This window comes from Cyanistes caeruleus, chromosome 4 (genome assembly GCF_971803275.1).
Source record: "Cyanistes caeruleus chromosome 4, bCyaCae1.hap1.1, whole genome shotgun sequence".
In the NCBI taxonomy this organism is placed as follows: domain Eukaryota; kingdom Metazoa; phylum Chordata; class Aves; order Passeriformes; family Paridae; genus Cyanistes; species Cyanistes caeruleus.
In genome coordinates, this window is record NC_141704.1 from 48,995,382 (window position 1) to 49,011,616 (window position 16,235).

Sequence of the window (16,235 nt, forward strand, 5' to 3'; positions counted from 1 at the left end):
TGGCTTTCGCTCACCTAAAGCTGCTGCCAGTCAGAGTCAGCAGACAGGACAGATCAACTCTCAGGAACTGCAGAAACAAAAGGTGTGGCCTAAAGAAAGAACCACATAAGCAAGTGTTTCAGTAGATCATGTCTTTCTGAATTTGCTTTCTAATCCGTCTTTCTGAACAATTATTTACTCCCTAGTCATCTTCCCTTAATACATTCTGTGCTAACACAAAAGCCTTGGTCTTTCCTGTTCTCCACACTACACCTGGTGGCTTCTTTAAGGGACTTTACAGTGCAGGTAATATCTCAGGTTTGTCATGGTGTAAGCTAAGGTGCGGACAAAGGCAATGTTGAATAGCTTGTAAGAGATGTTTAATAAACCATTGTGAAGCTGCCAGCTGTGGCAGGAGACTGGAGTACAGGAAAACTTTTCAGCAGGGGCCTGATGACTGCTGGTTATTTATCAGTGAAATAAGTAGGGAAGATTTCCAGTTCCTACTCCAATCCAAGATCTCTAATCCTGAAACTAGCACCCTTTACAGTGCACAAAGTATTCTTACACTTATATACCTCATTACCTGGGCTGTTCTAGCCTCCCAACAGCCTGGGAGAACCATGAGGAGGCAGCCTTCAGCCCTCAAAACACCACACATCCTGTGAATATGCATTTGTGCTTTATAATGATATTTTTAGACAACTGCATGTTTCAATGCACCATACTGTATTTAAAGCATTAGGCACAAATTAGTAAAGGTAAGTGGCAAAAGCCTGGGAAAGGATAGTTTAGATTAGATATTAGGAAGAAATTCTTCACTGTGACTGGAGCAGGTTGTCCAGAGAAGTGTTGAATGTCCCATCCCTGTAAGTGTTCAAGGCCAGGTTGAATGGGGCTCTGAACAACCTGGTCAAGTGGGAGGTGTCTCCACCTACAACAGAGGTTTTTTGAACTAGATGATCTTTAAGGTCTCTTCAACTCAAACCATTCTGTGATTCTATGAAATTTACCTTTAAAGAGAGATTTTAGGCTCTGGATCTTCATGGGCTTGTACATCTGTTGATAATGCAAACTAGGTGTCATCAAAAGTTTGTGATTTGCTATTTGCTATTAAAATACCCTACAAAAGCTCACTGATTAGAATAAAATACTTTAATCATTAACAGCTAGGATAACCATAACCATAACCAAATTTAAGCTTCTCAAAGACTTAGAAGAGGAATAAAACATTCTAAATTAAATTAATTGCATTAACCTTACAGGTCTATAGGAGTACTGTAGCATATAACTTGCATGCTTGTCAGCATATATTCCCCCCCCTCCCCCCATACAATATTAGCTTCTCAATTACAGCCACAAAAATCTGAAGTATTAGACCTGAATTCCAACTCTACTTTCAAGACTCTCAATTAAAGCATGTTCCCCTTAGCTGCTTGTGCTGGAATGTGCAAACCAAATGGCAATCCTGTCTACTTTTAGGAAGTTTACACTGTGCCCTGATAAAAGAGGTAATTACTGCCATACCTTGTAATATTTGAATGGAACACCAGGAAACGTGAAGGTTTAAACTTGAAGTTAGTACTGCTATTAGAAAGGAGCCTAAACAGTGAAATCCGAAACCTTTTTGTTTTCTTGAATTTTACATATTCTTTTATACTGAATTTTGTTCTTAAACCCTTCCCAGAGCAACTGGAACTCCAGCTTATAAAAACCTTTCTGCAAAACACACATAAAACATTTTCAAGTCCCAGTTTGGCTCACATATGCTTTAAGATACTGTCAGATCCAGGTGTTTCAATGGCCCTTACTGATAGGAATGATCGTTAAAGCAATCAGAGAAGTCACTAACTGGGGAGTCTATTCAGTGCTTCATAACATGAACTGCAGCAGTTGTCCCTGCACCTGCAGAGCCAGCAGGGCTGGAGGTGGCAGACGCCTGCCTGGGCACAACAAGCATGACACACAACACGGCTGCTCAAGCTCGAGGGGTGCACAAGGCCCTCCCCAGTCCCACGGTTTCCTCACGGTGCCCACAGGCTAGCCCTCCTTCTCCTGTGAAATGAGGTTATGAGGTTATACAGTCCAGTCTACTGATGCTCCTGAAGTATCCTTTTCATATTCTAGCTGTGAAGTTTCAGCAGCAACGCCTTCTATATTCCTCCTGTTAATGGTGGGAGTAGGGAAGGAAGAAGAAAAGTCTAAAGGTTGAGATCAGACAAAAGCCAGAGGAAAGCAGGAAAACAGAATGAGCAGAAATGCTCATCTGCTCACACTGAGTCCCCCTCTGTGATACACAACTGACAAGCATTGCCTTATGGACTAATACCTTCCATACTTTATCCTTAGGCTGCTTGGTGCTTAGGGAGGATAGTAAAATGGAAGGAGGTTTCATTAATGTAGAGACAAGACATGCAAGCCTTGTGAACAAGAGATGAAATGGGAAAAGCGAAACTGCAAAGAGACACAAAAAAGCAGCAACCCCAAGGAAGAGAAGAAACATGACAAGAAAGGAGTCCCCAAGCCCGGGATGAAAGAGGATTCTTGGCTAAGGGCAGAAACCAGTGAGTCTCTCAGTCTTGCAAGTGCTCATACATCTATCATTTGCAGATTGTTTCCTAATAGTTAGGACTAGCAATACTTCACAAAGGAAAGTAAATATAGGCCAATTGGGATCCCCCCCCACTCCTGCTCCTCCCAGATCTGATGCACTAAAATAGTGCTGAGCTGCACTTTCATTTTCCCTGACTTGGTAGCCTGCCAACATACAGCACATTCCTTTTACGGCAGTGAGTTTATAACTACAACAGTCATAAACTATTCTTAAATGGGTCTTTTCCGAGAATCACCATCCTTTCAACATCTTGAAAAATTTCTCATCTTTTCCATTCCAGGCAGTCCTCTCCAGCAGAGTTGTAAAGATTTAATTGCTTCTGGTCCTCAGATGATGAGATACAAGTGTTCTGGAAATAACCTTTTTATTTAACAATTCCTACTGGCAAGACCAAAAGCTTTTTTTTTTTTTTGTGTTGCACACCAATAAAGGATTCATTCTCAATATTAAAAGAAAAAAAAATATTAAAAACTTCTGGGTTACTGCTGTGAATAGAACTATCCAAGGGGTACCCTAGCACTTGAAGACATGAAACCTATTTTTGCTATCAGGTTGGTTTGATTAGGTATGTCTCCCTTTCTGCCACTATTTGCATTGTCAGGCTTACTAATACAGCAGAGATAACAAGCTTTCTATTCTATTTTTAATTTGGGACAAATCCCATGCATCATGTTAAATACAACTTCCTTTTATAGCAAGGAACAGAAGCCCTTCAACAGAAATTTCTACTCTGCTTTTCTGAAACACCTTTGTACTAGCTTTTAGTTTTCAATAAAAAAACCCCAAAAACTAATTTTGAAGATTAAACAAATGCAGCATTTGGAATTGGCATTCTTTTAAATAGTGTTGCACATTACTCTGTAACTCAGCAGACTTTTTCTCACCTTACAAAGATTATTTGCCTGGGTAACAATGCACAATAGATACATGACATGAGCAGTTTCTCTTAGGTAGAATATCTCATAAATGAAGCGAAGAGAAAGTCTCCAGCTAAAAGACATGACTTAACAGTCAAAGTTAAACACAACTTCAAATCAACACAACAAAACAGTGCACTCTTTTCAGAAGAGCACCATCTCACTTGTTCCACAACGAGAGGCGTGCAAACCAGCCCTGCAGAGGTTTGTTTGCTGAGCGTGCATTCCCGACCCCTGTGGCACGCGCAGGCTGCGGGAGGGATGAAGGAAGCGGCCACTTCTGCTGCACAGAGAAAATGAATTCTCAAACATCACAGACCACATAAATTTGATGGCTGTCTTTTATGTTTTTATGTTTCTTTGTCATAAGGAAATGCAGAAATGACACCTACTAGTCCACTGAAGGAGACAAAGTCCCTGAACACATCGGACCAAAAGAGTTGTGATTCCAGATATGGTTTTGTCCTCCAGTTTAATGAGCTCTCAGAGTAAAATCTGTACCAGGGAATAAAAACTCCCAACACTCCCTGCCACAGCAGGTAACTAAGGCATTCTCAATGGATGTAATGGAGTTATTACAGTGTATATGGGAAATAATCAACAAACAATCAATAGGTCTATTGCAAGCAGATTTTTAAGATATTTAAAACTCTTTTAATTGAAAAAGTGGTTAATGCTAATATCTGCCTACATGTATATGCAGATAATGTGCTTATAGATGCCTAATAACCTGCAAGGAAAATAAACTTCCAGTGCAAAAGACGCTTTTGTTTTGTTTGTGTCATTTCATTCATTCTGCATTCTTTAGCACAAACCATTTGAAAGCTGAATTATCTCCCTGTATTTGTATTATTTCATACTTGAGAAAATAAAATTTTTAGATCAGTCTCTGAACCAGAACTGAGTATCTTGTATTTTGTAAAAATGTTTTTAAGTAAAGGGTTTATAAAATTTAGTTATGATCTCTCTGTCAGATAGTAATACTTCATCTCAGAGCAATTCAGGTGGTGGTTTCTTTTTTTATCATCCCAGCTGTTAGAAAAGCACTTCGAGTTAAAGACATCATAGCTGCCAATCTCTCTCCAGCAGTCTCCCTTACATGGAAATTTTCCACGTGGCTTTCTCTACAAGCCAATACCGCTCCTCACCACCGAGCGGTGCCAGCTGCCTTCGGTACAAATCACACACTGCACAGCCCCGTGAGTTGTCCTTCAAACATCCTCAGCACACACAGCTCTACGCACATGTCAACAGAACGAAAGCATCCTTTAAAAATGCAACTTTGATCACACAGATTGTGTCACGACGGTATGCAGAGCAGCCTTATGAATATACAAGAAAACCTCAGCCTTTTATCCAAAAATATTTTTTTAAAATTATACCATATAGAGGGTCAGACATTGCACAAATAACAAACAAACAAACAAAAACAAACATAAAAGAATGCCTTACACACTGCAATAGGACCATTTATCATCCAAAAACCAAAGCCTTATGCAGCTGAAAACAACCCCAAACATCTAATACATAACAAAATAAAATACCATCAAGTAAAACAGAAACTCCTAAGTATTCTCTTGTCAAGGTTGTGCTTTTGTTTTTATGAATAGCAGTTAGACGACACCACAGCAAGTAAGGAAAGTAAAACCTAAGCTTTGAGTGAATACTGAATGTCAATGACTGAAAAGTGAGAGAACAAGGAAAAATGATTCTATCCTAACAGCAATAAATTTGATTCAAATATAAAGACCACTTCATTTTAAACCACTACCCAAACTTTCTGCCATTTAATAACCAGGATTATATGTACATCTACCTGTATTTAGGTAATTAAAGGGATAAAAAACATTTATTCAAGACTCTACTTCTTACAAGAGAAAATGTCATAGAGCCATAAAATCACAGAATGGGTTGAGTTGGAAGGGACTTTAAAGATCATCTGGTTCCAGCTCCTCTGCCAAGGGCAGGGCCACCTTCCATTAGACCAGACTGCTCACAGGCCCATCCAGTCTGGCCTCAAACACTTCCAGGGATGGGGCATCCACCGCTGCTCTGGGCAACCTGTTCCAGTGCCTCACCACCCTCACAGTCAAAAATTGCTGTCTAATGCCTAACCTAAGCCTCCTCTCAGTTAAAAGCCAAATGGCCCCTTGTCCTGTCAGTCCAGGTCCTTGTGAAAAGTTCCTCTCCAGCTCTCTTGTAGCTCCATTTAGGTACTGGAAGGGGCCCTAAGGTCTCTCCAGAGCCTTCTCTTCTCCAGGCTGAACAAACCCAGCTCTCTCAGCCTGTCTTCATAGAAGAGGTGCTCCAGCCTCTGAATACCTTCCAAAGACAAACATTTTCAATGGAAAATGTCATGTGGAATCTCTGAGCTGAATTGTGATTTTCATTCCGGTGCAGTTTAAAAGTCCATAAACATAGCATTTCATTTTTAATTAGCAAAATGTATTTACACTGTCTGTGCAGCAAAAGCATCTGCACCTTTAGGCATCCTAAAGTTATTCTTCTAATCTTGAACAAAAGAAGTATTAATTCTAGCAAAAATTGCTTAAATTATTTCCCTTCTCTTCAATTCTATTTGAAGTGTCCAAAACACAAAGGTGTCTCTTCCACGTCTTTTAATTGATTGAAAATATATATTCAACTTTACATTTTTTTCAATCCACATTTCCCGGTCCTAAATGCATTCAAAAAGCAAAAATACTCATCCTATGAGTATTTATAAATCCCCCAGCTGGACTTACAATAACCATGCAAAACCTTCCCTGCAGGGCAAAAAGCACTTACCTTAGGAAGAAAACCCCATAAATATTTTCTCCTGCTCTGCTAAAGCAGACTTACAGCAGTGCTAGGCTTAGCAGCAGCCACACAGGCATGCGTGGAACCCCCCCTTCCCCTCTTCCCTCAACCTTCGGCTACTTTCATGGCTTTGTAATTTAGCTTTCCTCTGGATCAATAGCCTAAGATAAATGTTGATGTTTTCTTTGCATAATCTGTCCCTGAAAGTGACATCTGTTCCACTTCCTTCAGCAGAGGCAGCAGCAGGCACCCACAGGCAGCCCCCCCGCCACAGCCTGCTGTCAGGAACTTCATTAAGCATTGCCCCAAAATGCAGTTTGTTTCTGTCCTACTTGGACTCGCGCTCTAAAAAAAGAAAATCCTCCACTTAAACCATCAGGGCCCATCTTTCCCATATTGGTCTTGATATTTCACACCACCCTGCGACATCAGAAATTCCTCAGCAACTCAGCCATGTCCCCAGAGCATCCTCACGCCAGCACAGGGCCCTTCTCCTATGGTTCACTTCAGCACATCTCAGTGAGGGCCCTCAGCAGGGCCTTCACTTATATCCCCCTATCAGGATAAAACAATGAAGCTCTATGTCCACCTGAAGTATTTTTGAAATAATAACTACTGACTAGAATTCTAATACATTTGTTCAGTATGTTATTTTTATAGCCTTGGCATGTATGTACAGATTCACATTCTCTTACAGTTTTCTATGTTTGAAAATTCTCTGTAGTTGCTCAGCAAAACAAATAAGAAAATTAATAACCCATAACCTATAATCAGTTAAGCCCATCTGCAAATTTCACACTTTGTAACCCAATACAAAGAAAATAAATGAAACACATCTTATTATCAGGTTGTAAATAGGACTGTTTAAGAAACAGCAGAGGCAATTGCCTGAAGTAGTTACAGTGACTATTTTCAAACTTGAAATCTCTTGTGCAGACCTTGCTCTGCACAAAAATCGTCACTAGAGCTGCCAAAACTCCTTTTTATTTTTCTTTTTCTTTTTCTTAGAAATCTTTATCAAAGTCTATCAAGCTTTCCATCTCATTCTTAGGAACTACACCTCAGGTACTTTAGCAGCATAAATATGAGACTATCAGAAATTAGGCATACTAATGTTGATCACTATATTCCAGGATGGAGCTGTCCTGTGTGCCAGAAATGTTTCCTTGAGGTTGCTCATCCTCTTCTGACAGATTAGGAAATTTTTACTAAGTGTTTGGGAAACAAGGAGAGGAAATTATTCAGAAAAGAGAATGTACCTTCAAAGATTTTCGAAAGGTTTTTGCCTTTACAAAATCTCAAGAGGAAGAGGATAATAGCCATTTTTAAAAAGGAAGAAAAGACTGACTGGTGAATTACATGGCCATAGATATATCTTCAACACACAGAAAGCTTTTGAAACAATATACTAAACAATCCATAAGTAGGCAGTGAAAATTAGAAAGCAGTAAGCCATCACGATGGGCTTGCCAAAATCTAACCCCATAACTAACATACTTTCCTTCTTTACTTGTACTCTACAGACAGAAAGAAAGCAGCAAATCAAACAGACCTCAAATATAAAATACTTCTAGACAAAGCAAACTGGAAAAGCACTTTCCTTTTGGATCAAGGTCCTATACCACAGGTGCAGATCTGCTTGAATAAACACACTCGCTCAGCACTTCTACTGACCAGGGCCAAAACCCATCAAGTAGTCCTACCAAAATTGCAGAGACACCAACCTGCAGGGAGTGTGAAACACCCCTGAAGAGCTGAGCAGAACTCAAGATGGATTTAATAGATTGCAGAAATAGTCAAAAACCAGCAAGATAAACTTCAATACAGCCAAATACAAAGAATCACATTTGGACTTTAAAAGAAAACTTCAAATGCATAAGACAATCAAAAGTAAGAATGCCAGACTAGCAGCAGTACAGCAGAAAAGGTTGTAAAGGTTACAGTCACAATATATTGAGCCAACAGTGTGAAATTATTAGAAAAAAATAGAGTAACAATCTGGAGTTTATTAAAAAGAGAAACATAATACATAACAGGAGGGACTGGGGAAGAAGTCTGATCTGCTCAGTAGCAGTGAGGTATCAGTTGGAAAATGCTTCTGGTTTGGGGTGTAGGACAGAGAGAGTCAAGGAAAGCCCAGAGGAGAAGTAAAAACAAAAAGAGTGGTTCAGAAAGCCAAATCCCTGCAAAAATTTTTGAGCACTGGGTTTGTTTAGTCTACAAGAGTGATTGTGGAAATGGGATAATACTCTGAAAATCTTCCTCTCATCCAACATAGCATTACATCACTCATCTATTACACTGTCTTTATTACTGCCACAGTTATTACTTGACTGTCATTAGAGCAAAATGTACTGGTCTATAATTCGTATGTAACTGAGCAACAAAAAGGGCTTGTTTTTCCCTAGACAGCTACTGTATTTCACATTTTAAGTCTTCACAGGAAGAGCCTAGAGTCTTGCAAAATATCTATTGTAATCCTTCCCAGCGTGGTTCAACAACTGGTAGAATAAATTGGTACAAACCAGCACCTCTCTCAAGTTCAGAGGCAAGTAGCAAAGCTGCCTTGTATTTTTGGATGAGGGATGCCAGGTAGCAGTTTATAGATACCACGAGCATATGGTGGGTCCTTTTCCCAGTGAGGCCCTAATTTGCTACAAGGTCTTGTCCCTTCCATGAGCTTGCCTTTAAGTAAAAGCAGGAGTACACAGAACAAGCACTACACAAACAATCTGGTTTCTCCCATGAAAAGAGATGTTAAGAGGTGTGCTGCCAGCACAGTGTATTTTTCCACCGCGTACACACAATTTCTGATGACACACTGATTTTAATTCTGAAAAAAAAAAAAAAAAGAAAAAAAAAAAGAAGATACAGTCTAAAAGTACATAGCAGTTAAACATTAAGGCTTTGACCAACAGGGCTGATTTTCCTTTTCTGCAGCCATTCAAAAGCAGAGACAATAAAGCTATAGAAAACCCAAATAATTTTATTTGTGGAGCTTCTGAATTTGCATCTAAGGGCTGTAACTTCACACAGTTGACTGATTTACCTCTATTTTTCCACCTGTCCTTGAGCTGGCAGCCAAAGCAAGTGCTCCTGTCTTATTCCCACCACTCTCTCACATTTGTGCTATGGTTGACAGTGTTGTTGGTGTGCAGGAGTGAAAGCCCAACAAATCTGACCTGCAAGCCTCGGTTTCAGCATTGTGCAGACTGGATCAGTGCACTACTAAATCACCCATTAGTATAAATGCAATTTGAACTGAGTGTAAGCTCTGACTGTTCATCATCAGGATGCAGTAGGATGGATCTGCATTGAGTTTATATTTAATATCAAGCTTCCTCTCAGCAGCAGGGTGGTGACAATCTGACCCAGGCAGCAAAGCCTGCTTGTATATTCAACCATTTTTCTTAGCCAACTGAGCAACTTTATATCAAGCCAATGCTTGCTCTTGTACCAGTTGCAAGAAAGCCAAGGCCAGACTCACTGTGCTGCACAAACTGAAGGAGACATCCATGCGGCTCCCACCCACCAACCCACCTTGAAGGTCCTCGTTGTTGTTAAAGTCACCTACACGCTCTGTGCAGGCAGCTGAACAGCCTTGCCTGCGGATTTCCCTGAGAACCACATACTGGGGAACGGAGAGGAACAAGAGCAGGGCAACCCCTCAGCCAGAAGGAACGCTCTGTGGGCTGCTTCCTTTTGGCAACAACTGGCACAGATCACTTCCCCAGGAAGCTGCTAAGGTTCCATGTGTTGAATTTTTTTTTCCATTTTCATTGTGTGGTGGGAGTGAAAGTGGTGGCATTTGGCAGCCACATTCCAGCAGCGCTATTGTTATTCCCTGGTAGTAGGGATTTGTTTTCCATCAGGTGAAATGCAAAGGCGTTGTCCCCTTTTGGAAGAACACAGAGTTAAAGAGACCCATGGGGAAATATTTCCAAATGCCATGCATGACATTACTCTTAAAATTTATTGGATGAGGTAACACTTCCCAACAAAACAATGTGTGAGCACGCTATGTACATTTTGCTAAGCTGCTGCCCACAGTTCAAAGAAATCATCACTCCTGATGTTCAGATGCTACTGAAAGGAAAAAGCAAACTGGGGACCTCTGCAGAAGTCCTGTGTTTAGATTTTGTCTGTGCAACACTCAAAAGCTGACTCATGTTTAAATCCAAAACCTTCTGGAAATAAAGAAGTACTTATGCTATTAATTATTCTACAAAACAATGCTAAATTATAATTTAAGTCTGTGAGGACAGCAAAACTGTGTTAGCACCTTATAAGTGTAAGTATTGTTCTTGCCTGTTTTGGGCTAGTATCGTTCAGTTCCTCAGATCTTAAAGTCCTTATTGCAAAAAGCCTCTTTATTCCCAGTTCCAGTTGCTAGATTGTGTGGTTTTCAGATAATGCTGAATTGAGGTTGCTAAATGAGAACCAGAAGGCTGGAGCTAAGCAGATAAATTATAATTTCCAATTACCTCACCATAAATGGGGTTCCCAAAGAATTCTTCTACCCTATTTTCATGCAAAAAATACAGATCAGCATCCTCACACACTAAAGACACAAAAATCCTTGCTAAAATACACAATGACATTCTTCAATTTCTGGTAGAAGTTAATAAAGCAATATGTGTTTCCTTCCTTTTCTTAAGTGGTTAGTTGAAAATTAATTTTAAAACATTGCTAGTTGGTTATACATTCACAAATTTCCATAGAGAAGGACTTAATTCTTTAGTTTTGTGGGTTTTTTTAAAAGCTAGTACATATTAATAGCTCACTTTGAACCAAAGATTCTTCTGAGGGAAATGAAGCCTCTGAAAAGGTAGCAATAATTCCTACCAAAGCAAGGTGAATAAGGGAAGGGAAAATTAACGTGTCACTTCTTACTCTATGAGGCAACAAAAAAGTGCCCCAAAAGCTCTCAGATTTTTTGTTGTTCTGTTTAAAAGACCTCTGTCTTGTGTGGAGAAAGTAACCTTGAAATAACTCCATGTAAGGACGTGATAGCTCCCGAGCAAGAAACACCCTATTTCTGTCTGGCCTTGTGGTTTGTTCCAAAATAAGCATACCAACTTCAGTGTTACTCAGGCAAAGATAAATCCACACCTGACTTTATCTGACAGTAATTCCTAATTACAATGCCATAAACACACAAGGAATTTGAAGGTCCATTTTTGTTGGGGTCTTTTGGCTAAGGAACCCTTAAGCTGGAGCTAGACCCAGCTATAATTAGGCCAATGTTTATCCCACTTTCCTATCAGTTAAAGCCTCCATAGCTTAAGTTCATACATAGCTTTGGTGCTGCCCAAACTGCAGCTTTAAACAAACAAAAAGGATAATAATAAAAAGGGGGAAAGAAGGTCATATTCCCTACCTATGACTAATATAATGCTGCATGTAGCTTAAGAGTTGCTCTGTAATGAGGACACACTCACTTGAATTATGCAGCTCAACAAAGCTATCTCCAAATTGGACGGCTTTGCTGCATTGCTGGCTTGTAGCAATGCCAGTCAGATGCAGACAGGCAGACTTCTTAACCTTCTGTCTGAGAAGATTAAATCCTTAACAGAGAATTCTCTTCTCTTCCCCTACTGACTCTTACTATCCCATCTTTTAAAACAAGTAACAAAAGCACTGTTAACAACCCATCTAATAGAGAAATTCTGTTTTCTGGCATTTCTAAGGTAATAAATAGGCTGGATCTCCAATGATACAGACACAAGTATCAGCTTACAAAGCTGACAAAACATGAGTAGGTAAACAAGATCCTCCCATACCTTCATAAATAACAAGGCAAAGGACCGAATACCTCTCTCACGTGCAAGCCGGCCCTTACCAAACAGCTGTAAGGAATTCATATTGTATGTACAAACAAAAAATAAGAAATTCTCACAGCATGTACTGACATAAACATCTGAATTAACTAACCCCTGTGTGAGCGTGTAATTGCTACCACTTGGAAAAATGAGCAAGGTCATTCAGTCAAAAGACTTTATTTTTGTCTAGGATCAACTGCTTTATATGGCTTTGCTACCAAATATAGAAACATTAGCCCATCTACAAAGGCACTATTTTTAAAGATTGCGCCTTTAGAAGAAAAATGGGATTGTTTTTCCTCCTCAAAGATCTTTCCAAACGTGTATTATTAAGATCCAAGACACATTGGATGGGAAAAGGACCGACTAACCACATTCTGGACTGAACTGTATATTGTTTAACTCTGCTAATTTTACTGCTTTTAACAATGCAATGCAGAACTTTTTTTTAGAAAAAAATCCTTTTTTAATGTCAGAACTCTAGGATTATTTAGTCACTCTGGTTAAGTTGCTAACCATATTTAATTCCCTACATTATTTGTTAAAGACAGTTGAGAAATGCTGTTCTAAAATAAGCCATGTCTAAAGCGAGGCAGGCGATTCTTTTAGAAACTATGAGCAAACGTCTGATTAAGATGACAAGCCACATGGAAACTACTCCCAGAATCAGACTCAAAGGGCACTGTTACCAACCAAATTTGGCAGACAAGGATTCGTGACGAACTGCAAAGGCACGCAGCAACGTAACAAAAAGTTGGGAATCATCAGCAAGTAAGACAGAAAGCACTTGTGTCTACTCAGCAAGGGCAAGAACACAGGCAGGACAAATTCTAAGCATTAAATTCTGGATTCAGATGAGTGGCACTGTGCCATAGTGGGAGTGGAGATGGCTGTTCCATTTACAGGTGACTTGCCATAAGCAAGCTGTATGAGTAAGGAAAAGACTCTGGCTATTGCAGATTTCTCATTCTGACTTCAGTCTGTCCAGAGAGCACATCTTCAGAACCGTTTCAGTAGTAACAACACAGAAAGAGCTACAAGCATGGCATACATAATGTAAGGCTCTATACTTCCCTAAAAGCTGGTCAGAAGGCTTTGACAAACTACCTTACAGCATTTATCACTAGGTAACAGCTGACATCCGGCCTTATCTGTAGATAACTACTTTTAGATTTGGCATTTTTAATACACAGCTATGCTTGTTTAGGATTACTGCACTTTTTACTGCAGTCAGGACTACTGACTTTTTAGTCTTGGTGCTAAGAGGGTGATGACTGAAAATTCAGTTCAAGCAGGAAAGACAGCATTTATAGCTAATTTGTCAAATACTACAGGAAGCTTAATTAAGTCTCATTTCTGTTTCCAGGAATATTACGATGCACCAAGTACAGCTACATCTACTCGGCCAGGGGACAGTAAGAAATAAACTGTACTTTATCCTTTGCATCGATTGTATCTGTCAGAAGAATAACGCCAAACAAACCTAGTCAGCGAACACACTGAGCTTCCTTGGAAAAACACAACCAAATCGCGAGCTCATTTGAGAAGTTTAAGCTCCTTTTTTGACCCAGCGCTGCACAATTTACCGAGCTGGGGATAGCGGCTGAACGGAACTCATTAGGCGCTCGGTCAAGCGCTGCTTCCCCGCGCCCGCTGTTCCGCTGTGCACCCCGTTGGAGCCGGGAGCTCCAGTCGGCGCAGGACACCCGGAGCCAGGGGCTGCGCCAGGGTCCAGGCGCTGCGGCGGCCGCAGGAGCGGCTCAGCCAGGATGCGGCCGGGATGCGGGGGCGACGAGCGCTGTCAGGGGCTCGCTCCGTGACACGGGCACCGACCCGAGCGATCCCCGACCCCAGCCCCGCTCTCGGCCGCCAGCAGGGCCGGCGGGGTCCCCCTCAGCGCCGACCCGCTCCCCTCCGCTCCCGCCGCCGCCCCGCCAGGTGCGGCCCGGCCCGGCCCGGCCCCCCGCGCCGCCGGGGCCGCTCCTCCCCTCGCCCCCGCCGCAGCCCCCGGCCCGCCCTCCCCGCGGCTCGGCAGCGGGGCCGGTGTGGAGGCGGGGGCCGGGCGCAGCTCCTACCTGCGGCTCCTACCTGCGGCTCCTGCGGCGGCCGCCAGCGCCAGGCAGAGCGCGGGGAGCAGCGGCGGCGGCGCAGCGCGCATGGGAGCGGCCCGAGGGAGCGAGCGAGCGGCCCCGGCCCCCCCGCCCCGCGGGAGCGCAGTGACGGGCCCGCCGCCCGGGGAGCATGACGGGAAATTCCTGGGCACCGGCGGCCAACGCCAAATATGAACATGGAGCCGGGAGACTCCCGCCGCACGCCCGGCACGACCCGGCAGCGCGGGGAGGCGGCCGGCACCCTGTCCCGTCCCGCCGCCGAAGCACGGCCGAAGCGCCCTCTCCTAAAGGCTTAGAGGGTGCGCTTCGGACAGGCCGACGAAGCGGCTCCTCGCCCCTTTAAAGAGACGTTCCCTTGGTTGCAGGGAGAGCCCCGGGCGGAGTGCCGTGCCCCTCAGCTGCCGGCCGGGAGCGGGGGCAGCGCTCTCGGCCCCCAGGGCTCCGGCCCACGGCTCCCAGCCGGAGCCCGCTCCCGACTTCAGCACCGGCCGCGGAACCAGGACAGCGCCCGCTGCCCACCGTGCCCAGCTGCCAAAACGGAGGAACTGAACGACATCGAACCTCTTCCTCCTCCTGCTCCCCTTCCCCACGCGACGCGAATATGTATGCGGGACAACTGACTGTAAATAATGGACTTACACACCTTTATTTGTTCCTCCTACATACCTCCCCCCCCCAAACCTTCAACCTATCATTAAAACAATTCTAAAGCAGCCTAAGATAATGACAAGAAAAAAAGCCAGTATCTTCTGTTAATCTATCAACACCCCTTTGATGACTCTTTGTATCAAAATACAAGGAAGAGGCTGAAAGCACAAGGTTATGGCTCTTCACCCCTGCCCTTTGGCAGGGGAGACAACATGGCATGTCCACGACTTACGAATCAAGGTAATGTCTCTGCACTCCCTGTGTACAGAATCAGGATGAAAGCCAAGCTGAGAGTTAAGTGAAACTCAGCTGTGTGTGTCAGCTCACAGCAGCACCTGTTCGCATCCCAACAAACACTAAAAATTAATTCGGTGGCTGTAACAGATTAATCTCCCCCTCTGCCCCCAGATGAGAAAAGCATTTGAGTCAGAGACACCCAAATATCTAGAAGGTGAGACACATATAAAAACCCCTAATAAACCTTTAATTCGAGTCTGGTTTGGTTTTTTGTTGGTTTTTACAGGATAGGGTGACAAGTTACAACAAACATCTGATTTTTCTCAAATGTTCAGATATTATACATATTCCCCTGTCTTGCAGGAAGGGATATCGGTCAACTTAACAGTTTAATGTAAAATAAGCTGCATAATAGTACATATTACAATTAAAATGTACAGTGTTTACAAGAAATATATCTTAGAAGCAAGACAGATGCATTTGCATCGAGGCGACCTTTTAAAATGCCACAGCTATTTTTACATTCACTCTTGCAACAGGTCACAAGATGGGGTCACTAAGGTCAGGTTAACAAATCACTATGATGCACATCAAATACAACAAAATTAGTTTATATACATATATATAATACATATACATGTATATTATACATATACATATATGTATATAATAAAACTCATCAAAAATCTACCAGACCTGGCACAATCCACTTACCCATCAAAAATATGTACTTGTCCTTGGTAAGTAGAATTCTGCATGGCTGATTATATATTATATATACTCATTCATTAGCATCTGAGACATAAAACCGAGGATTTAAAATTTTTCGGTTAACAAACTCTCCAATAATAAACATGGTGCCCACAAAAGCACAAAGGTAAGGCACAATAGGATTTCCTGTTGCAGAATAGTGTGCATCATGTTTACTTAACCGTAAGAAAAAACGTGCATTATTTGTGCAAGTTCATGCTGCAGATCCATCATATCTACAAAGTAAAGTGAGTTTCAGTAAAATTTGTGGGACTGGTGTGCTTCCAGTCTCACCTCCTACAGGATGTCCAGCTGGATAACTAGGTAAAATTGTTGTAGGAGTGGGGATTAGTAAAGC

At 42.1% G+C, this 16,235-nt stretch overlaps 1 protein-coding gene across 16 annotated transcripts in view; it reads right to left on the minus strand.

The window, feature by feature from the left end:
* MSRB3 (methionine sulfoxide reductase B3) overlaps positions 1-15,564 on the minus strand; it is an 80,658-nt gene extending 65,094 nt beyond the window's left edge. For 6 of the 16 annotated variants that reach the window (XM_086884525.1, XM_086884522.1, XM_086884519.1 and 3 more), the window contains exon 1: positions 14,220-15,564. In XM_086884525.1, the coding sequence (XP_086740651.1) occupies positions 14,220-14,420 (201 nt within the window). In that variant the 5' untranslated portion in view covers positions 14,421-15,564. Of the gene's footprint in view, positions 1-14; positions 90-992; positions 1,039-14,206 lie in introns of all 16 variants that reach the window. The other 10 variants (XM_086884534.1, XM_086884527.1, XM_086884537.1 and 7 more) reach the window with 9 other exon arrangements.
* Between the last annotated feature and the right edge of the window lie 671 nt (positions 15,565-16,235).